This window comes from Gobius niger (assembly GCF_951799975.1).
Source record: "Gobius niger genome assembly, chromosome: 1".
In the NCBI taxonomy this organism is placed as follows: domain Eukaryota; kingdom Metazoa; phylum Chordata; class Actinopteri; order Gobiiformes; family Gobiidae; genus Gobius; species Gobius niger.
Window position 1 is genome coordinate 49,046,954 of NC_136852.1, and position 22,718 is coordinate 49,069,671.

General features: G+C 41.1%; 1 protein-coding gene across 3 annotated transcripts in view; it reads right to left on the reverse strand.

Annotated features, from left to right (window-relative positions):
- Positions 1-203: 203 nt before the first annotated feature.
- Positions 204-22,718, reverse strand: part of cux2b (cut-like homeobox 2b) — a 199,858-nt gene continuing 177,343 nt past the window's right edge. For 2 of the 3 annotated variants that reach the window (XM_079566853.1, XM_079566855.1), the window contains exons 9-23: positions 21,028-21,076; positions 16,771-16,863; positions 15,014-15,205; positions 14,866-14,924; positions 14,370-14,418; positions 14,048-14,147; positions 12,817-13,476; positions 10,877-10,978; positions 9,070-9,671; positions 8,413-8,646; positions 7,067-7,232; positions 6,481-6,759; positions 5,220-5,408; positions 4,707-4,992; positions 204-3,941 (exon numbers count right to left, since the gene is read on the reverse strand). In XM_079566853.1, coding sequence (XP_079422979.1) covers positions 3,305-3,941; positions 4,707-4,992; positions 5,220-5,408; positions 6,481-6,759; positions 7,067-7,232; positions 8,413-8,646; positions 9,070-9,671; positions 10,877-10,978; positions 12,817-13,476; positions 14,048-14,147; positions 14,370-14,418; positions 14,866-14,924; positions 15,014-15,205; positions 16,771-16,863; positions 21,028-21,076 — 3,697 coding nt within the window. In that variant the 3' untranslated portion in view covers positions 204-3,304. The remainder of the gene's footprint in view (positions 3,942-4,706; positions 4,993-5,219; positions 5,409-6,480; positions 6,760-7,066; positions 7,233-8,412; positions 8,647-9,069; positions 9,672-10,876; positions 10,979-12,816; positions 13,477-14,047; positions 14,148-14,369; positions 14,419-14,865; positions 14,925-15,013; positions 15,206-16,770; positions 16,864-21,027; positions 21,077-22,718) is intronic. The other variant, XM_079566854.1, reaches the window with a different exon arrangement.

The following is a 22,718-nucleotide window of genomic DNA, read 5'->3' on the forward strand; positions in this document are numbered from 1 at the left end:
ATGGTAAACATGTACATGTACTAGAGTAAGTGTAACTGAGTACACTAAGTGATCTAAGTCTTTTTTTTTCTGTTCTGTAAATGCACATTTTGTAAAAGTGAAAAATAAAAACCCCACACAACAGAGTCTTAAACAATTATGTATTGAATGATGGCTTACATATGCAAATTCTTTTCCAAGACACTTTGCAAACTGTTGTCCATAGTTCAATGTTTAATGGCCCCAAACAAATCTTTAGCCGAAGATACAGTTTATTGGGTCACAGCTGACTTTGTAAAGGAAACATGTTGTGATCAGTGATAAACTTCCGTCAGAAATTCACATTTATGCATTCATTCAAATTGCTTAATGGTCAAATACATTAATTTAGTGACTTGTGTCAATTAAAAAAAAAAAAAAAAGCATTTTTGTGTGGGCTCTTCTTAGAAAAAAAGCTTCACTTTGAAACGAAAGCCCAACAGAGTGATCACACTGCACCAGGAGAAACTAGTGCAGAGGGACAATGCTGAGACTTCTGATATGGCACAAAAACAGTACTTTAAATATTCAGGATTTACGGGATCAGGTTTAAACTGTTCAGAATATAGTGATATTGTGAGAGCCAAATGGATCAGCTGCACCATGCAGGGTGTAAAGACTTGAGTGCTGATTAATGTTTGTGCAAGAACAACACAAAACACACGTTTCCTTCTGAGGGCGTCGCATGCAAAACAATGAGGTGACTTTACATGAGAAAATGTCAGAATAAATACATTTCTTCTTCAGTCAAATGTCCCATGTACTGAGTATTATTAGACAATGAGGTCTCCACAAAAGAAATGCCACTTCTTTAACCATACAGTAAATTATGCACAAAGATGGTTTACAAAAATCAGAGAAAATCTTCAGTGGCTCCAAGAAAAACATAATGAGTATTTTTAGAGAGCAAAGTCTACGGATCTAAACCCATCAGCCTCTTCTGTCTCGGTTCGACCAACACTGGACTTTGACACGTCTCTTTAATCAATGACAAAAAACAGTCGAGTTGTGCCTCAAACCTACGCACAACTTTGACAGTCCCTTTAATATATCATTTATACACCACATAATGTTTGTCATAGTCACCACCAACAAGGAGAGCAGACTGTTTCAGTAAAGCTTTTAAAAGCAAGACTACCCTGAGAGAAGGTCTAAAACGTGGGCGAGCCTGCCAGACTGGCATTAAACTGGCTTCAATGGGTTTGGTTATTAAATCTGTACACTCTATTTCAATATAGTCAGCACAATTTGTTCCAAGAATGTAAGATATTATTATTATTTTAGTAATTGTGTAATATATAGCTCTACATAATACAATCCAAGTCTTCTGAACTATGTAGACATGTGCAAGTGTTACTACTGACTTCAACAATAACAGGAAAACAGGAAAGGCAAAGACTTGTGGACACTATGTTAGGTTAATGTTGATATTTGAGAATTCTCCTCACAATTATCAAAGTCTAAGTGCTGTAAGTAGTTCATACACGAGGTATTGAATATCTAGGTAACTGTTCTGAGTATAAAATCGAGGCAAAATACATAAAGAACAACTTCGCAAGCATGACAAAGAAACTTCTACGGACACGATACACAAGTGGTCAGATAAGATAATATGGGTTACCTGCAAACGTCTGTGTCGTTGTAGAAAGTGTTATTAGAGTGTGAGCTATTTCAAGAAATGAGGGGTATACTGCACTGCCCTGGACCGACCTGCAAAACAGAGATACTTTTGTCTAGTACAACACTGAATGAATTACTTTTATTAACAAAGTGCACTCACAGCTACTGTTAACCGTATTAGCCGTTGCCGCTAATCTCAAAATGCGTGGCTTTTCAACCTCCACCAAGCTTGTGTTTCGTGTTGAGTTTATAAAATTGTACAAATAACAAGCAATCAAACTTGTGTTGGCCCCAAGATTGACAAGTGTCGCATCAGAAAAAAGTTGTTATTTGCAAATGATTTAGAGTGGCAGCTTCTAGGCCTATCTAAAGAGAGAGAAACAAAAACAAAAAATCAGTCCAACCTCAAACACATGAGTGGATTGCAGTTAGATTCAGTACAAAGTGATAGAAACTTGTAACTTGTAGATAATAGGTTCAAGTCAAGTCTGGCAATACCTGTTGTGAATTGCGAGATATCTAAAATGAATGCCTTGGTGGAGGTCTGTGTTCTTTTGAAGCTCTTTGTTTAAGTTTTCTGTTTTGGGTTTAGTTGAGTGTTACCCCATTCAGTTATTACATGGGTTGTGTTTATGCATATCGATAATAATATAAGAGTAATGGGTTTGTCTGCATGAAGTGCGTCAACAGAATCTGAGGTAAACCAGTGGTGTGTGTCTTGGCCCGTAGTGCCTTCAGAGAGGGTCCGAGAGGTAAAGAAACTTGTAAACTGTGCTCCTGCTTCCCTACAGCGACAGCACCGGGAGAGGGGGGGGGGTTTGCTCTAAAAACTGTAAACGACCAAGGAGAAACGAAAAACACACGCAAGTACTCTACGCTTTCCTCTTTTTGCAATTTTCTTTTTTTTTTCTTTTTTTTTTGCAAGTAATTTTTTTATCTTCATCTTTTTTTTTTATCGCTCAAATATTATCACGTGAGACTAACTACAGGAGGATAAAAGGGTCCGGTGAGTACCATGCTACATCAGTTTTTTTTAGAGAAGGCTATTGCAGACAAACTCTACAACATGTACAACCACATTTTTATACGTGTGAGATACAAAGAGTTCAAAACATATCACCAAGAAACTAATTTACATACAAGAAGTTGGATATTTAGAGTCTTAAAGGACTATCCCTCAGTCAGTAATAGGGTGTCATGTTACTTGACCTAAACTGTCCAGTCTTACAGACAAAATCTGAAAAATTACTATTCAAAAAGTAGCAAATTTGGTCAGTGTCTCTTTTCAAATAGTTTTATATAGTGCTTTTAATGGCTTAAGACGAAGGGGTCTTTTTTTAATCTCACCCAGTGGCAATCTACAGGACTTCAGTGTACATTTCATGACACCATAGCTGCAAAAGTCTTCACAACATAGTCCCAACACGACAGCTAGTGCCGCCACAAATATTTGAAAACGAAGAAAGCAATATTTAAAAAAAACCAAAAAAAAGGAACAAAACACATTATAAACATTTCTGTCAATTCTTTAAGTTCATGTTCGGGTTTTTGTTCAGCCATGTTTAGCAGCAAATCCCTTTTCCTACATGTTTTGAGTCTTGGAGGATAGACGTTTTTATGTGGAAGCGTGTATTTGATAACATTATTTCAAGGTACAGTTTAAAAATCAAAACTCCCATTCCAGCGTTTCTTCCCTGTTGGCCGCCCTCTCGAGCCTGTGGATGATGTTATTGAGGTTAGCCATTTTCTCATTGCGTCTCTGACTGCTTCGGTTCAGTTTGGGGCTCGGAAAGGGCGGGTTGCCGTCCATGCTCGTCGATGGCGGGTTGGGTATGGACGGGGAGATCGGCGCAGAAGAGGACGGGACCGGGGACACGGACATCATGAGGCCCGGAGAGGAGGCCGCAGAGGGCGAGTTGAGGGACACTTCCAGGCTGCTACGGGACGGTTCGGACGACGCCTTGAAGCTAACCGGATCGACGGGCGACTTGCCGGATTCGTCCCCTTCGTATTTCGTAGCTTTCAGCGGGACATCTTCCTGCCTCTGACCGGTTAATCTCGTGCCCAGCGATTCGTCGCTTTCAGTCTTTATCGGTGGGAACTGGACTCCCGCAGAGACACACTGGACTCGCTCCTCGTCTCTGTCCTCTTGTTTGAAGTGGGGCAGGGTGCTGGCGGGACGTCCCAAGGGGTGTGGGAGTCGCCTCTCTTCTCCGTCTGACTGAGGGGAGTAGCTCAGGCGTTCGGGGTCAGTGTCGTTGTCTTGTAAACCTTCCATTAGCACCTCTCGTCGCATCCGGGACCTAAACAATAAAACACAGACCATAAACAAATAAGGTTATGAACTTGGACATCAGCGACGTCATATAGTCAAAGATGGTTGATGATGGAACATGTAGAGATTTAAAGAATTGACAGATTTTATTGAAGCAGTACTAAGTAACTCATGCCCTGAGAGGCCATAAGCGCCACTGCAGGTGTCGTAGCATGTTACGGTTTTTAACTCATTAATTGTCTATGAGAGTAAAAACTACGCTGACCGAAAAGTTATTGTATTATTGTTGCAGGGAAAGATAACCCGGAAGACAGAGCATGCAAACTCCACACAAAAAGTCCCCATCTGGCCCATATAAAACTAACCCGGGTCCTTTCGTCAGAGAGGCAAGAGAAGTCAACCTTCTGACGCTGTCATTATACACAACGCCTGATTGTTCTTATGTGTTTCATACACTGACGCCCTCCCTATCTTGTTTTGTATTTCATTTTACTTTGAAATTCCCAGCCTTGATAACTGGTAATGTCCCTCTTCATATCTCTTATAGACACACCAAAGGATAAAAAGCAGTCCCACATAGAAAAAACATACATTTTAAAAAGTTAATCATATCTCTGCTCTGTAACTAGCTTTCCCATGGGAGTTTTGGGCATAGACTCTCTACTAGACAATCTCTACTACGAATACGCTAATATACAATATACGAATTGAAAAATGCTATAACTATTTCTTCCTTTTGACTCACAGAAGGCAATACAAAAAAAAGTATTTTGATATGTAAAATTGTCATTACAGCCTGGACCTGTAGTTGTGGAACCAGTTGATGACGGTGTTGGTTTTAAGGTTGAGCTGCGCCGCCAACATCTCGATGGTGTTTTGGGACGGGTACGGCTCCAGCAGATAGGCCTTCTTCAGCGCCTCTTTCTCCTCCGCTCCCAGCACCACGCGGGGCTTCTTGGCCTGACTGAAGGGGCACAGGTCCAGAGAGGCCAGGGCAGGACTCACGCACTCGGAGCGGGCCGTCGGGGAGTCGCTGTCCGAACCAGTGCTGAGGAGGCCGTACCGCCGCTTCAGGTAGGCTGGGGCAAAAGGAAAAGCAGAGGTTTTAATTCCTGCTCGCCAAATGCTGCTTATTCAGTATCTGCTTTTTGTTCTTTGACAGTATACTGCGTGTTAAAGCAGATAAGCACAAACCACATCCAAACTTTACACATTTCATTAGCCTTTAACCCCTAGCATGCTTACCAGCTTTTTACTGTACAAAAATAAAACAAATGTAATGTAAATCCTGTTCAAAATAGAGCACCTTTCTTCTCCATCTTCTTCATGGCGCGGAGCTTGTCCACGTTGTGAGGGTCGTTGAGCCACAGCTGCATCCGGACGAACGGCTCCCGTCCCTTCAGGCTGAGTTTGTGCCACGGTTTGGGCCGGGACAACAGGTCCGACACGGAGCCCTGAGTCAAACCCAGGATGGTCTCTCCAAACAGACGCTGACCTGTGGAGACAAGTGAATGGACACCATGTGAATATGTTTTTAGACCTGCGTGTGACTTGTCTTGTCTTTTCAGAGGTCAAACATTTAGAGGGTTTCTAACAGAGGCGGGTAGTACTCCGTTACATTTATTTATTGTAATGAACTAACTTTACTCTAACTTGAGTGAAAAAAAGCTACAGTTACCACTATGAATACATTTTAAACTTACAAAAACTTAATGTCGACGTAAAATATACAGCATGTACTAGTTTGTGTTTTGTGCACCTTTTCCTTCAGAAATATTTATTTTTAACCTCCCACCTTCACCGAGCACATTTTCTTCAGTTCGGCATTTCTAAAAGCTTCTGGACTGGAACCTATTTACAGCCTATAGGCCAGCGTGACGCCTCATTTGAAAGCTAAGACCTACAAAACGGGTCAAAACGGTTCTTTTTCCTTGCGTTTTTGCCACGTTGTTGGCACATTTTTCAATATTTTTTTATTTTTGTCACTTTTTAGGTCACATTTTTATCGCTTTTTTGTCACTTGTTTTGTCACTTTTTTGTTACTATTTAATCACTTTTTGTCACCTGTTTGTTTCCGTTTTCATCCTTGTTTTCATCTCATTTTTGTCGCTATTTTAACCTTTTTTTCAATAATGTTTTAGATTTGAAATTATGCCAATCTGGAGGGAATGTGCTCGGTTCAGGTGGAGTACTTTTTTAGTGTTTAGTTGGGTCACTACTTTTTACTGGAGTAAAATCATTTCAAAGTAATGTTACTTTTACTTTGGCTACTCTACCCACCTCTGTTTTTGAACAATGAGAAGTTGTGATAATGTTGAATGCTGACCTCTAGTGGTCATGGGTAACAAAACCTTTTGTGTGACGTGGAATCCATCCCATATCATCCAGCTAAGCAGTTCATGGCATTTACACGCAATGTATAAGCCTAAAATTTTAATGTTTAATAGGCTTGGCAATGTTTAGTGAAACAATAAATTAGGAACATTTACAAATTTGGATATTTTCTTTGCTGTTGTCTATTGCCACATTATTAACTGACAGATAAATAGCAGGACGTCCTGACTGACCTAGGTTGTTGTCGGTGAGCACTTCTTTGACCTTCTTGGTGATGGCGTAGGTGTCGAGCTCAGGGGACATCACCACCAGCTCATGGATGCCCAGTGGGGCAGAGGAGGGCGGCTGGAGGAGGAGGCTGTGGTCAGGGAGAGGAGGGAGACCCAGGGCCACCGGGGGCTGCTGGTTCTCCTTACTGCTCTCCAGGGAAAGGCCCACCGGCTCCACGGGGCTGTGGGTGTCCGGACTGGGGGGAGGAGAGGGCGAGGAGTGGGCAGTCACTGGGCTTTTCTCTGCACGGGAGAAAAGAATGATTGTCAGCACAGGATTAAGTAAGAGCTTAATGTAACAGTACATCAGCGTATTTTGAATAATCTTCTGCAGATTGTGCTTTTAATCTCTGTCCTGTCTTTGTAAAATTGTAAAAAAGAAACTTACACAGACACAAGTACAACATGCTAACTGCACAGAGGAACACCCCAGTCAGTCAAGGAATCAAACCCAAGACGTTCTTAATATATTCAACATTAAATACATTCCACCCAGTGAGTCACAATGGCTTGTACCAGCTGAATCAAAAGTTCAGTTAAACTCACTGACCCTGAGCGTGTCCCTGGTTTGGGGGCGGGTTGAGGCTCTGTCCCAACTGGTCCAGGAGCCAGAGCTGCATCCGGATGAAGGGCTCTCTCCCTTTCTGCGTCAGTTTACTCCAGGGTTTGGGACGGGACAACATGTCACTCACACTGCCTTGGGACAGACCCAGCACCTGCACATCACAAATCAAAAGTTAATATTGTACATGCTTTCAATATTCAGGGAACAAGTAAGAAATTTAAATGAGCCAGACTTTTGTATTTGGCAATTAGCATACAACTAAACATACAACAGGACATGTTTTTCCATCATGGAGATTTTGTGTTGTGTGTCAATTTAAACGAAGAGCAAGCAATTCTTAAGAAATGCTGCAAGACCTCCACTAGATGGCAGCAGAACACAGTGAATACTCTCACTGTCAGTCCAAACACAGCCCTGACCCTAATGCATTTTTCATGGAGGTGAACAAACAGTACACACTGGAACTGTATTGATCTTGTTAAAATGTCACATTGAAGTGAAATAATATGTCTGTCTAAAAAGATCAGGCTCATTTATGTTTTCTAAATGTCGAATTGTTCGATTTCACTGGTTACTACAGTGCCGGGCAAAAGTTTGGAAAAGTTGTATTTTTTTATTTTTTTATTTTTTACATTGTAGATTCTCCCTAAAGTCATTCATTTATGAGTAAACACATATGGAATTATGTTTTAAACAAACAAAGCTGAAATAGATTCTTCAAAATAGCTTTGGTTTTAATTTGACATTTGTCTCAATGAGCTTCACGATATCGTCACCAGAAATGGTTTCCACTTCCCAAACCATTATATCATTGAGAAAATGCCAAGAATGAAGGGTGGGAATTTTGAAGAATTTAAAACATATTTTGAGTTATTTCATCCTTTTTTGTTTTTCCTACGTAATCCCATGTGTTCATCGTTTAATGTCTTCAATGAGAATCGCACAATGTAAATAGTGTTGAAAATAAAGAAATGCCGGTGCTGTATAATCAAGCTTCAAGGGCTTCTAAAGGTGAGACATTTTTCTTGTAAATACAGTTTGTACTTTCTGTAACCGACACATTGCAATTAAATCTGGTCTTTTATACTTATCTGTTTTAGTTGTTTCAGTTGAGTTTTGATTAATGAATAGTTCATTTTAAACACAGTAAAAAAGTAGACATAATGGGTTCGACATTCTCCTTTCACTTCTGGGAGTAATACATTGCAAATCTAGTTGCAATTCTTGTCGGTAAAATAACATGTAGATATTTTCCCTGCATTGTTCAGGCATAGGGTAATTCATCACAGACAGCAGGAGCAGGTCTAAGTATAGCGAGCTGCATGTCTAACCTTCTCTCCAAAGATCCTCTGGCAGATCCCGTTTTTGGCCAGTTTCTCTTTGACCTGCCGCGTGAGCTCGATGGTGTCCACCTCGCGGTACATGTACATCTCGTACTGCTCCGGGGTGAGGGGGGGCACGGTGGGTTTGAGGGCGCGTGGGATGTAGGCCGGGTAATACGACAGGCGCCCGGCAACGGGACCAGGGGACTCCCCGCTGACCGAGGTGTCCGACTCCACCTTCACCTGACGGGACAGCCACAACACATGCAACACAGCGTTTAACAGTGTTCCTTCTCAAAATCCTTTACTTTGTTTGCTGAATATCCAACTAGCAGCAATTTGTGTAACAAATCAGGCAAATTGATGAGCCAAATTGCCTGAGTGCATTTTTCAAGACAGAGGGGATACCAAGGGTAAAAGGAGAGCAATGAAAAGAGGTCGTCATCTAACACATAATAGAAAAATGACTATGTCAGAAAACCACAAAATATAAAGCATATAACAGAGCAAAAGTGTAATTTACTGTAAAAACAATAGCAACACCGCCAAACCAGACTTCACACCTCACTGTATTTCAAATTCTATAGCGATTTATTTTAATGCCTCTGAAAACTTAGGCTTAATATGAAGTTATTGTGTTTAAGTCGAGTTAAATCACAAAATCACCTCCACGGGACGTCCCAGCACAAGCTCATCCTCAGCAGCAGACGCTTCTTCGCTGTTGTGCAGGGCCTCTCCATTCTCCAGTCGGGGCCAGGGCCGGGGCAGCGCGGGGGGACCCGAGGATGAGGAGGATAGAGACGGAGAAACCGAGTTAAAGGGTCTGCTGGAGCTGACCCCCGTGAGCCCCAGGGCAGCGCGCTCCTGGGACCAGTGCTGATCAAAGTACGTGCCCGCCTCTCCGATTTCGGACTTGACTTTCTTAATGATGTTCTGGACGAAGGCGGCCGGCGACAGGACGCTGAGAGGCGTCTGCGGGCTGCTGATGGAGTTGGCCATGCAGACTGTGACGCAGCCGCCCTCCTCTTGTTTGATGGAGATCGGGAGCGGGGTGATCCTGGACCTCTCCGGGGGCCCAAGACGCTCTACCTGCGCCCCTGCCCCGATGCTTGGAGCTCGACCGCACACCTCCATCTCCATCAGGGCATGCTGCTGCGCCTCCATCTCCCTGCGCGCCTGCTCCAGGATGGACTTGATGGTGTCGTCTGAACTGCTGCCGGCTCCGTTACTGCTGCGGCTGGACAGGCTGTTCAGGGATGACTTTCCGTCTGAAAGGAGAGGGGGTGTTCAGGTTACTGCATTCAGTGTTCAATATGAAAATACTAGGAACCCCAAATACTGATGAGGCCAGTTTTTATAATTTATTGTTGTGCTTTTTATTTGTTCTAAACACAATCTGTAAACATCAGTGTAAACAATAGTAAAATATTAAAAGGAAACTAAAGACATCTTCTTTAAAGGTGCACTATGTAACTTTTATGTAAAAAAAAAAAGTTTATATCATTGTGTATTTGACCTTTCAGTGACCCAGCGGCTGAATGGGTAGTTAGCTTAGCGCCTTTACTTTCCATCCCGGTGGCTCCTATGATCCAGGATCCTAGGATCCATTTTATTTCAGGTTTTTTAGGGTTTCTGGTAGGTTTTCAGAATGGACTGTATATGTAACCATGGAGACAGTTCCATCAGCAGTGAAAACCGGAAAAAAGGATGGGGATCGGGGATCGGGGATCGGGGATCGGGGATCGGGGATCGGGGATCGGGGATCGGGGATCGGGGATCGGGGATCGGGGATCGGGATGGTATGTAAAGGCACCATGTTAACCACCCAAGCATCCATAAAGTCACTGAAAGGTCAAATAAGAATTAATAGAAACTTTTTTTTATACAAATGTTGTATAGTTCACCTTTAAGTGTGCAGAAATTATTATAATAATGGCTTACATTTGTATTGCGCTTTGCCAATCACTCACGCACGCACTCACTCACTCACTCACTAAGAGGTGAAAGCATGACAAGCTCTCTGTCGATTTTATTTTGTATAAGTATCTCACAGGGTCTTTATTTCATGTAAACAGACTGACCAAAACAATTACTAATTGACCAAGTTTAAACTGGTTCTTATGGAAAAGGACAGAGCCCACGACGGCTTACTCGATACAGGACAAAATAAACCTCTGAAGGTTTTATAAAGCGCAGCATATTCATTATTTTGTCTAATTTGAACAGAAATGGTCTGATTACAGGAAACAAATGAGAGACATCGGGCGAAGCAGTTCTTTTACTTAAAACTAACTCAAAATTCTGAGCAAAAAGCTGTCAGTGTGAAGAGTTTTTTCTAATCCTGTCCCATTTTGATTGCAAATCTCACTCTCTCATGACTTTGTGTCTACATTGTGTCCATATTGGTGACAGTACAGATACAGTACAAGTCGATGAAAGCACTTCTCGTTCTCTGTGTCTTCTTATCGCTCACCTCCCCTCTGGGACTGGATCTCCTTCTTGGCCTGCTCCAGGATGCTCCGGATGGCATCGTCTGACCCAGTTTCAGGAGTTCGGATCCGCGGCGTGATGCTCCCTGTGACAGAGGGTAAAAGGAGGGGAGACAGGGGGAGAGGGAGAGAGTGGGGGTAGGGAAAGAGGGAGGGAGAGAGAGAGAGAAAGGGAGAGAGGGAGAGAGAGTGTGTGAGTGGGTTGGTTGATCACAGAGCAGTTCCAAGACCCGCTTTTGACTGCTAGATCAATGGCTGCCTTTGAGCGCGTGCTGTCTGAGGCTGCAGTGTACGGGAAGCTCGACTTTCAAACGCACCAGAATCTGGGGAGAAAACAAAGTTGAAAAGTAACACTACAAACATGGCACAGGAAGCAGCCACGCAGCAGTCACGGATCCACAGGCCCCGACTAGATTAGAGAGAGGGTTTAGAGCAGAAACGGGTCCACGAGACGCAACAATGCGGAAGAGTCACTGCATATGCGGCAAAATGGAGCTGGCTAATCTTCAAAAGGGTCCTAAATAATAAGGAAAAAAAACACACACCATGATCATGGGTAATGTTACGACTTAAAGAGAGAGTGAGAAGTGAGCAAGCGAACACAGAAATGGTGGTCATTTTTGAAAAGTTCAAAGTTACTGTGTGAGACTGGAGATATTTCAATACATTGATCCTTTTGAAGCTTGTATTTATGTTGCATTTAAAAATCTATGAACAGAGATTAAATGTACGTTTGCAGGATAATTTTGAAAGTTTTGTTTTTTACTTTGACATAAAAAGAGAAATAAATTGTCTCCAAATAAGTCCTCTCAAGCAGAGGTGCATCAGGATCGATTATAGAGACAAAAGTATTCTATAGAATATAGAAAGTAATTTGAGCTTTAACCTCCTCACCCCCACATGAACCGAGCACATTTTCTCCAATTTGGCATTAGCCAAATCCAAAAGCAAAAGAGTGGTAAAAGAGCAAAAACAAAAACAAAAACGTGCCAGAAAAAGCAACAATGACACATTGAAAAACCAACAAAATACACGACTAAAGTGTAATAAAAAAGCAAGAAAAGAAGTGACAAAAATGACTTAAAAAACACGACAAAAAAGCTATTAAAAAAGATGAGAAAACTACAAAAACACGTCAAAATGCGGCAAAAGTTTGACAAAAATGTGACAAAAGACGTGCTGGAAAAGCAACAATAACTGCAATAAATCTGCTGAATAAGCGCTAGTGGAGTCGCAGCACAACTGTTTTTAATTGTTCTTATTAACTTATTGTCTTTGATACTGTCTGTCATGTCTGTTGTGACGATGTGTGATTTTGTGACTGTGATGGTGAACCAAAGACAAATTTCCACCTCGGTGGACAATAAAGTAAATCTAATCTAATCTAATCTAATCTATTAACACCACAAAAAAGCGGCCAAAACATGAGTGATGAAAAAGTGACTAAAACACGCTTAAAAATGCGACACAACAGCGCTGAAAACACAACAAAAAAAGGTACCATTAATATTGAAGTTCCTAGCTTTCAAATGGGATGTTACACAGGTCTTTAGGCTGTAAGCTCCAGTCAAGAAGCTTTTAGATTTGGGTAAAGCTGAACTGTAGAAAATGTGCTGGGTTAAAGGCAGGAGGTAAGAGGTTTTAAAGCAATCTACTAAAGTGACTGCAGAAAGTTATGCTTGTTTCAATTCTATTGATAGTTGTAATCTACACAGAATATAAAATGTATACGCAGTTTACACGGCGACATCAGTATTCAGACCGTATATAACAACTACAGACCCATTCCAATGCTCTCTGTCATATTTTGCGTTGTTAATGAACACACACAATTTGAGGAATGACAAAGGTATCCACAGATACTTCCTGGTTCAAAAACACAGACATTACATTTGCCATCATACGTATAATCATTGGTTCTCACCTCGCTGTCGAACCTGGATGGTCCTAAGTGCCAGGATGTTCTGTTCATCCGATAGAAACTGCTTCATTTTCAGAAACGGCTCCTTCCCCTTCACCGTCAGCTTCCTCCAGGGTTTGGGTCGGGCCAAGATCTCGCTCACGGAGCCCTGCGACAGTCCCAGGACATAGTGCCCGAACACCCTCTGCCCGATGTTGTGCTTCAGGAGCTGCTCCTTCACCTGGAACGCGATCTCCGCCGTTTCCAGCTGGTCATCCTCTCCCGTCGAGCTGCCGCTTTCCGACTGGTCGCTTGGGAGTCCCTGATCCGCTCCAGACATGCCCCCTCCTCCGCCCCCGCCACCGCCGCCGGGCCCCTGGGAGCTGGACATGAGGGCGACTTTGGCAGCGTACAGGGCGGTGGGGAAAGCCATGAGACTCTCCTTCTTGAAGTGCGGCGAGAGGAGCGCCTTGTGGAGGATGTGGTCGCCTGATAGTCGATCTATTGAGCTGGGAGAGGCGGAGAAGGGACGGATGAGGTTGAGTCCCGTGGAGGAGGCGCCGGACGATGTCGAGTTGTCCGGGGTCGGGGCGCTGGGAGAGGAGTGACCGTCCGCCTGCGAGGAGGGGTGGGACACTAGAGGGCGCACCGAGTTCCTGCCGCTGTTCTCCGAGCGCTCTTCATCTGAGAGAGAAACCGCATTACAAGGGTTTAGTTTGGAAATGACTGAAGACACATGAAAGCTGAGATTGGACTGAGCAGAAAAGATGGATGAGCTTATTTAACTACAATAAAGGGCAAAAGTTACAGTTGGTTGTATCAGGAGGGGCATCTGAGCAAACCTGCCAAATCACTGAGTAACTGGTCTACTGAGAAAACACAAAGAAATTGAAAAGGAGAAGGCTGAAAGATAACAATGTGCCTCACTAACAGCAAGACAAATTTGAAAGGTATTTTGATCAAAAGTTGACTTCAAACTGAAGTGAAAAGTGAATATAACGATAATGGCATTAATATCGCACAGTGATCGCTCAGAAGAGAACATTGCATTTCTTTTTCATCGTAACCACAAACTCTAGCAGTTTATGTAAAGAGCCTTAAGTCTGAGAAACATTGATCCAAGAATCAATTGAGCCTGACCAACAGGCGCCAAACACTCAGAGAGCTGACGGCGACAAAGTTTCTCTGTTTTTATTATCCTTAAACGTCTCTTCTTTCTCATGTGAAGTGTAAATACATATCAGTGTCATCTTACCATTACTGTGCAAAAGTCGGGCCTTATCCACCAGGTATTTGTGAGACGGGAGAAAGGCCTCTTTATCCAACAAAAGTGCCTCTGCAGCTTTGGCAGAATCCTATAGAAAAGAAAACACACAACAAACACAAGCTGTTAATTTCAATGAATCAATATCTGCGGCTGCAGATAGCCTTATAATGGATGACGATCACTGAAGCATTCAATAGCACTGCAAACTTTCTCTCACAACACCAAGAAGTGTTGGGAGAGAAAGAGCTAGAGCTAGAAGTGCCAACTTTGTTAAAACTGAAAACTGTTGTGTAGTTTTAGTGGCACATACCTGTGTGGAGCTGCCATTCGCTGAAGCCAGTTTCATCACTTTTAAGATACTGAGAACAGAATCAAAAATGTGTAAAAATACAATATTTATAAATCAATTACATTATTATATACAGTGAGTGGCCAAACTTAAGTATTAAGTTCGTTTTAAAAAAAGTATTTAAAAAAACAAATCAGGACCATAATAATTTGGCTAAAACAGAACTATATTAGCATAATTATGAGCAAAACGGAAGTCGTGCACATTTTTAAATTTCCATGTGGGTTTTTTTTATCACCTGTGTTTGCAAAAAATGTAAATCTCAATCAGATGGAAAACCTCAGTGTGTATAACGTATATTGTAGATTCTTGCAATATTGTTATTGTGTCACCTGATATTTCAACAACAATATTTTGGTGATACATTTATTATCACCAAAAGTGTGATAAATTTGTTATCACCAAAAGTACAAAGTTGTAAAGCCTGGATTCATAAATAGCAGAATCTGACAGTCACCTGAGTTCAGTTTTAATCTCTTCATAGTCCATCTGGGATTGCAATTTAGCTTCTAATCTCTGCAACAAAAACAGTGGAGGAGCACATTTAGCAGGTGTAACAAGGAAAGTTTTAATCACAGCCGTTCCCAAGTGCCTCCCGTAATAACCTCAATAGCTTCTGTTTTATAGGCCAACTGCCGCTCCAGCTCCACGATCTGATTGGCCGAGCCCTCCTGCACTTCCTGGAGCGTGAACTGCAGTCGCTGGATGTTTTCGAGGAGGCGAAGGATTTCTCTGTCTTTGGCCAAGAGCGCGGCCTCCAGCTGAGACGGCAGCACCTCTGAACTGTCACTCTTTTCCTGAAATAACACAAATACGTGATGATGGGAGTGACGGGGACAACAAAAGCACAAGGAAGGCACATCGGAAAATGGGACTACTTATCTAAAGGCTGGGTTTGTTGGATTGAAAAAACAACAACATAGCAATTACTCAGACATGTCTCCGGATTTGAGGTTAAAATATTCAAACCCAATACTTATTTATTGATAACAAATGTACATACTGTTGATTTATTAAGAATTACAAAACAATCTACCTATTATTAATGTTGCTTATTGATTAGAAAAGCAATGTTGGTACAATTCAAATGCACAAAGTATTACATTTATGATTTTTCATTTTCAACAAACCGCAATATTTCACCACAAATTGATTTATAAAGAAAGCACAAACGTATAAATGGAATATAAATCAGTCTGATATTGACTGACACATTTTTAAAAGCGCAAATGGAAAAAGGATTTTAAAAGTCTCTTGTTTAAAATAGTGGTGGGACTCGATTACATTTTTGAATCGAGTGCATTATGGCCTTTGTAATTAATTAATCGCAATGAAGCATCATTTATTTAGGGGGTGTATTTATTTTTAGAGGTATATTTCAGATGCTTCTTTGTATTTTCCAACATTTTCACTTATTTTAAGTGGAGATGTGAGGCCTGTGTGATCATTTCAAACACTTCAAAGACAACAGCTATTTGATTTATGTTGTCCGGCCAAAAACATTGGAGAATGATCTTTTGAAAGAAGTTTATGCATTCTTAAGTGTGTGAATAAACAAGTTTGAGGGTAAAATAGTTTTTGGTTTTACGCTTTGTTTGTCCCTATAATGCCAGGAAAAAGGAAACTGAAAAAGTGTCTGTGCCGTTAAAGTAAATTGTGATTAATTTTGAGTAATATTTTTAATCATATTAAGTCTTATGTAAATAATGAATAGTAATTAATCGAAAAAGACCCGGCCCTAGTTCAATCAATCAGCACCAAATCTGGTCTTAACAAAACTGTCAAAAATATTTATAAACCAGTATATTCTATTCTATAGAGTTCAGGATCGTGATGCCATATCGCTAAGAATCATGGGATTAGCAGCAATGATAAACAAATGGAGATTTTAAAAGATAAAATACTGGAGATATTGTTCACATTAAAACGCTTGGACACCACAGTGTGTTAGAGTATTTAGTAGCGGCTAACAGAGTTGTTTCACGGCTTTTTTCTCCACTTTTTACACTACTGATTATAGCTCATGTTAGTTTATGGAAAATGTATGCTATGCTGCGATACATGGTTTCCGATACGATAAACTGTACTGTGATATACTGCAAAACAATATCACCCTTTATTTTAACCAATGAACCTACTTTTGTGCAAGTTAGTCCTCGTCATTGTAAGCGGCTGCTTAATGGTGGAGTTCTCTTTAGACCAATTTGTTTTTGGTGTTAAAAAAAAAACATGTAACAATGCTACATCAGTTCATTAATTGACGGTGTGTTTGGCAGGCCAGGGCTTATGTGACTTGAATATATCTTATATATATCTTAACCATATCTTATGAGTGTCTTTGCCATCATGTGGCCTCTCTTACCCTGGTAGCGCCCTCTGCTGGATGAGAGCTGCCCGTGGAGTTGTCCAACTGCTCCTGTAGTCTCTCCACTTCCCTCTGAGCTCTTTCTGCTTTCTGGAAAAATCAACACATCACAGTTCTTAATCCTTCAGAAATCATTTAGCTTTTTAAAACACAGATCGTTGATTGTCTTCTCTTGTCTGTTGCAGTGGCAGGACACCAACTCTGGGTATTAGGTGAAGTTAGACATTATCTAATTGCCATTTTCTTTTACAAGTATCGCAATTGCCATTTAGATTAGCGATTTACGCACGTTTTAAAATCAAGATCCAGTTACTAGTGCCAAAATTAAACACGTTTTTTTTAACCATGGTTAGTGAGAATTACCATGCTAACTGACGAGAATTGTTTACGTATTAATTATTATTAAGTACACTATTATAGTCTAATTATTACTAATTCCGGCAACAGTTAAAGCACGTTCTATATCACTACACTGCAGCTGTTTCCATAGTAACGACAAACAATTGAGCTGGAACAAGTTTCAGGTAAACAGATTAAAAAGTGAAATAATGGTGCGTTCCAGTGCGTTTTCCCACTTGAAAATTACGACTCACGACCTCAGAGTTTTTCAGCTGAATAAACTCATATGTAAACAAAACGGCTAATGCTACAATAGTTAGCTAATAAGATGCTAATGATGCTAATGCTAATTACATGAATGTTTCTCCACAAACAAATGATTCAAAACATGCCAAATCACATTATATTGAAGCTATGGCCAAAAGTAACTTAAAGGAAGTTACCAGTTGCCTGGAACACACTATAACTCCTGCCCACATTTGTTTTCCTCACAGGATGGTAAAGGTCAAAGTTGCATACCCTGATTGGTTGGATTCGTACTCACGCCTGCATAACACCCATTGTAAACTCCACTATCCTTAGGGTTTGCTTGAAAAACTTGACTATCGTTAGGGTTAGGATTCGGGTACAGGTATATGGCTAGTTTGGCTAGCGTTGCCTTGTGGAGGTGACGTCATGGTTGGAGCTCCACTCATCATTGGCTGCTAATATCGGTGACTTGCCAATCACCGAGCAACTGGACTAAAATAATAATCTCCTGCCCAGGACTTAGAAAAAAAGCAAACAAGCCCTAATTAACTGTTTCAGTTTGTTGGACCATGGTATAAGTGGATTAAGCAACTCAGAGCTGTGCATTAAAGAATTTTAATCTGCATTGTGCATTAAAACGGTATAATGCACAGCTCCTCGTTGTTTAATCCATATACTTGTCAAGGTTTAAACTACAAGGTTAGGACGTTTTCCGAGAAATTCAAAAGGAGACCGATTATATATCAGTTCATCAATAGTAGCTGCCTTTACAATATGCTGTTTGAGACCATTAAAATCTCAATTTCGATTTGTGTGGGCGTTTTCTTTGCTGCCATTTTACTATATTAATTGTAATATACCAGGATCAGAAAGCCCAGTGATGGACGTGTGACAAAGTGATAAGGTGCAGATATATGAGCAAAGAAATAAGTAAAAGTATCAGACAAAAATGTACTTGTTATGCAGAAGAGACTGAACGTGCCGCAGGTGTTTTCAGACTTTATTACTGTGATGTTTCTGATCAGAACAACTTTACTGCAGCTTTAGGTTCACCTGCGGCGGGCCGACAAAGAGGTTACTGGAATAAAAATTTAGCTTCTACCACATCTCACTCACTTTTATTTCAGTTCATAAATGTAGGGGAGTGAAAAGTCGAAATGCAAGCTCTGAAATGTAGCGAAGTAGAAAGTGAGAAAGTATCCATCATAAGACCTACACTGCAGAAAGGCCTGTTGTTAGCTCTAAATATTTGTGCATACCCAATAATACAGGTCAAAACAAAGTGCTGATGAGATAGCTGACTTCATAAAGGTGAGACAGGGCATCCACATAAATCACAGACATCGCCGAGGCTCGGAGGGGAGACCTTCGCAGTCACCGCTCCGTTCTGCTGAAAACGCTCTTTAGTTCAGCCCCACTTTATTCCCCAAACTGTTTACCTGCTCCGTCAAAACGGGGCTGCCTAATTAATGCTTCATATTCGGGACATTTATCTACAGAGGAGCAGGAAGAGGGAGTTGTAAGTAGCACTGGGGGCAATCAACCCTGTGAGCTAAATGGATAGTTCCTGGAATAGATGAGTTTGGGCGCTTAGACACAGTTAGGTGTAATGGAGAAGTTAGGGACATACGGAGAGGGAGAGGTGGCTGGAGGTACTGCTGCTGAGGTAGAAAATAGGCCGTGCTTTTTAAACGTAGGTGACAGATGAGCACAGTTGACTTATATCACCTGCCATTCAAAAGAGAACTAAGCTGAAGAATAATGTAGTTAATGTTCTATGATATGTAGGAAGTAATTAGTCACCCAATAGAACTTTCTTATTCTAAAGTCTCCCCTTTTTCAGCTAGGAGTGATTGACAGATCAACCAATTGGAGAAACGCATGCTCCATCCACATCAAAACGAACATGACCACTTTGGCAAATAACAAAGAATACTTTTTAAAAAAAATCACGATGAAACGCAAATATGTTTCTCTTACTACCATATTTTCCAAACTATAAGTCGCACTTTTTTTTCATAGTTTAGCTGGGGGTGCATCTTATACTCCCGAGCGACTAATATGTGATTTTAGTTTTTCTTTTTTAAAATTCAAATATATAATTTCACATGACGCTAGAGGGTAATGTAGGCTAATCGAGCAGCAGAAAGAAAGTTTGGAGTGAGTGAGAAACCTGTGAGGGACTGGCAAAAAGTGGAGGTAGCTCTCACCGCAATGAGGAAAACAAAAAAAGCTAATCACCGGCTAAATGGCGAAATGGCCACAGCTAGAGGAACGAGTTCGCAAATGAGAGCTTGAAAAACGTGCTGCCGGGAGAGGCTTGTCAACGGTGCAGTTACACCTCCGTGCCCAGGTAGTTGCCAAGGCGATTGTAGTAAAGATGTAGAAGAAGTAAAGATGAAGATTTCAATGGATTTAGTGATTTGGAGTGAGATGGAGAGTTTGGTATGTTCTTTATGCTATAGTTATCTGAACTGTTTATGTGACGTTAATATACCAGACACCTAGGGTTTTTTGTTTAATTTATGTAACCATCAATGTGCTATGCTAGCATAACCTAAGCCTATTCAGCCTGTTGTTTTTTTCTACATAGGCATTTTTTTTAGATCTTATAATCCGGATAATATGGTATAGTCTTTATTCAGAGCATACTGTATCACAACATGGACTCTAACTACTCCAATAAAAGATTTGACTTGCTCGCTGAGTATATTCATCATAATAAAAACCTACATTTTGTGCACCTGACTCTGTATCGTGAGTTTCTTGGCAATACCCAACCAGCCCTAATGTAATCCCAGGCGAGAGAAGTGATCAAGTTGGCACTAAATAACATGAGGTGATTTGAAAACAAAAGTCTTCTTATGTATTTGGGTGACATGCAACAAACGGCTGTGATTGAACCGTCCTTAAATTGGACAATGGAAATGATTCGCAGTGAGCACGGTTCCGCTCTCTCCAGTAGCAGAGGCTGCCTTTGCCAGAAATACTGGTTTTGGATAGAGTTTGTTGCACATTGCTCCCGTGATACTGTGGGTTCGTAGTTGTGGATAAAAAAAAAATGATTGCAGATGAATGAGACGGCACATATCTAATTGCGTTTTTTACCCACACAATTAAAAACAAAAAAACAAAAAAACTGATTGCTTTATTGCAATTGCGAAAAGCATTGGGATTTACATTTCAAAATCAATCCTTCAGTTCTTGGTGCACATTTAACCAAATGCATAGAGATCTAAACAACAGCATTAGGACATTGCACACATGACAAATGGAGACAGATCACTACATAATTATCTGTGCAATATGCAAATTGTAACAACTAAAATTGTGATAAAAATAAAAAAAAAACATTGTGTGACTAAAGGCCCACACTCCTTATGGAGAGGCTTAATGGTTCTGCATTTTGAGAAACTAAAAGTTGAGGTAGAGCAAAAGTAGCAGCAGCATCAGGCTAGGAAGCAATCAAGAAGGAGCCGTAATGTAGAGCGCCTCCTCCCAGGTTTTACACAGGCTAATCACATACTCGGAGCGCAGGAGGGACGGGGCGGATGGGGTAGGACGGAGGGGGTGCAATTAAATCCTGGGCCTGATTACACGAGTGATTGCCCAAACGATGCAGCAGCAGCAGAAGCAGCAGCAGCAGCGTCTCCATCACAGACTCACCTGGTTCGCCTTCTCCAGGTCGGCCATGATGCTGTGGACCTCCTCCGCTCTGGGACACAAACAGAGACCAGGGGAAACAGATTACTGAGAGCCTCTCCACTCAACACAATGGGTCCAAGTGTTGTGCCACATTTGGGTAATTCTCTTGATTATTTGGAAACTCGAGGTACAGAGTGGGCGATTTGTGAAAAGTAAAACAATTATGGCGAAGTTGGATGACCTTGTTGCGACGGTTCACTGCGGGGATGATGCAGCTTTGTAATAACAGACTGATAGGAAAACTATAATTATGGCAGATTAAAACGTAATTGCCATGGATTTGGGGATAATTAGCATTGGTCAGTAGTTTTATCATTATTAGTGTCAAAACAGTCTGAATAATTGAAAAAAAAAAAAGTTGAATGAATCGCTCAGATGCCACATTTCTTTGCTTAGTGGGGCTATTCATAATTTTTTATCAGATAATGAGTTCAGGGAAGAAGTTTAACATGGCGACCGTCATCACTTCAGCAGCTCCATAAGCGCGCGTCTGGTTGGACAAACTAAAGGACTTACAGATATAAAATTGCCGTTAAAAGCATTGCAGCATGCGTCTAACACTGAGTAAAAATTAGCTGTTTTCAGTTTTGATTGCATGCGTGAGCATAGTAAACCAAAGTGAGGGTCAAGGCTGAACAAAAGGGGCACAATTTCCACATGCACCAGAGTTCACTTCAAAGTGACCAAAAAGTTAAATCTAAAAGCAAATATTAACCAAAATTCAGCTCAAGACTTCTGCTGCACATTCAAACAAGTAAATAAATTGTTAATAACAATAATTTACAGGCAAGAATATCGCGATTACCGTCATGGCTCAGACATTACTAGGTTCGGGCCCTAAATGCAAGGGTCCTAAACATTTCTACCTACACTACAAAGCAAAAGGGTGGCCTATTCACAACTGCAGTGTCATGAAGAGATGGACTCTATGGTTAACAATTTACATGTTTCATGTGTCAAACACAAGGCCCGCAGGCCAAATTCGGCCCCTGAGAGTATGTAAAAAAAAAAAGGACGTCTCTAGTCCATTCCTGTGCGGAGTTATGGATTTTTAAAGAAATAACCAAAATGCTCACTCCTGCCAGTAGGGGGCAGCTTAAATTAAAACAAGGAAAGAATTCCACACGTGTCCAGCAGAGGGCACTGACATAATAAGAGATCAGGATATAAACAACACAGTATAGTCACGTGGTAAATGATCCGTCTGTCCCATGGCGGCTGTGGCTACAATAGTGACTTACTGCCATCGAGTGTGGAGTGACTGAATAATGAGAAACGTGTGACACAGGCTGATAAAGCACAATAAGTGTAAGCCGTTATTTATGAGGCCACAGTCCTTTACAATATATGCGGCCTGTGACCCGCTGTGGGGGCTGAATTTCGGCCCATGACCCAAACTAGTTCGACACCCTACAAAATAATATTGAAATTGCTGTTTGGAAGACATGCAAAATTACAAAAACGTTGCAAAAACTATTGCCAAAAAATAAAAATATATACTTAATGTGTAGTATTTGAAAATGGCATGATGTGTTTTTTCGCATTGAGTTATCTTGTGTATGAAATGGGCGGCATAGATAAGTATGCCTTGCCTTTTGTTTCTTGTTCATGGCAATTATCGTTTGAGCGACAAAACAATCTGATGGTTTGCA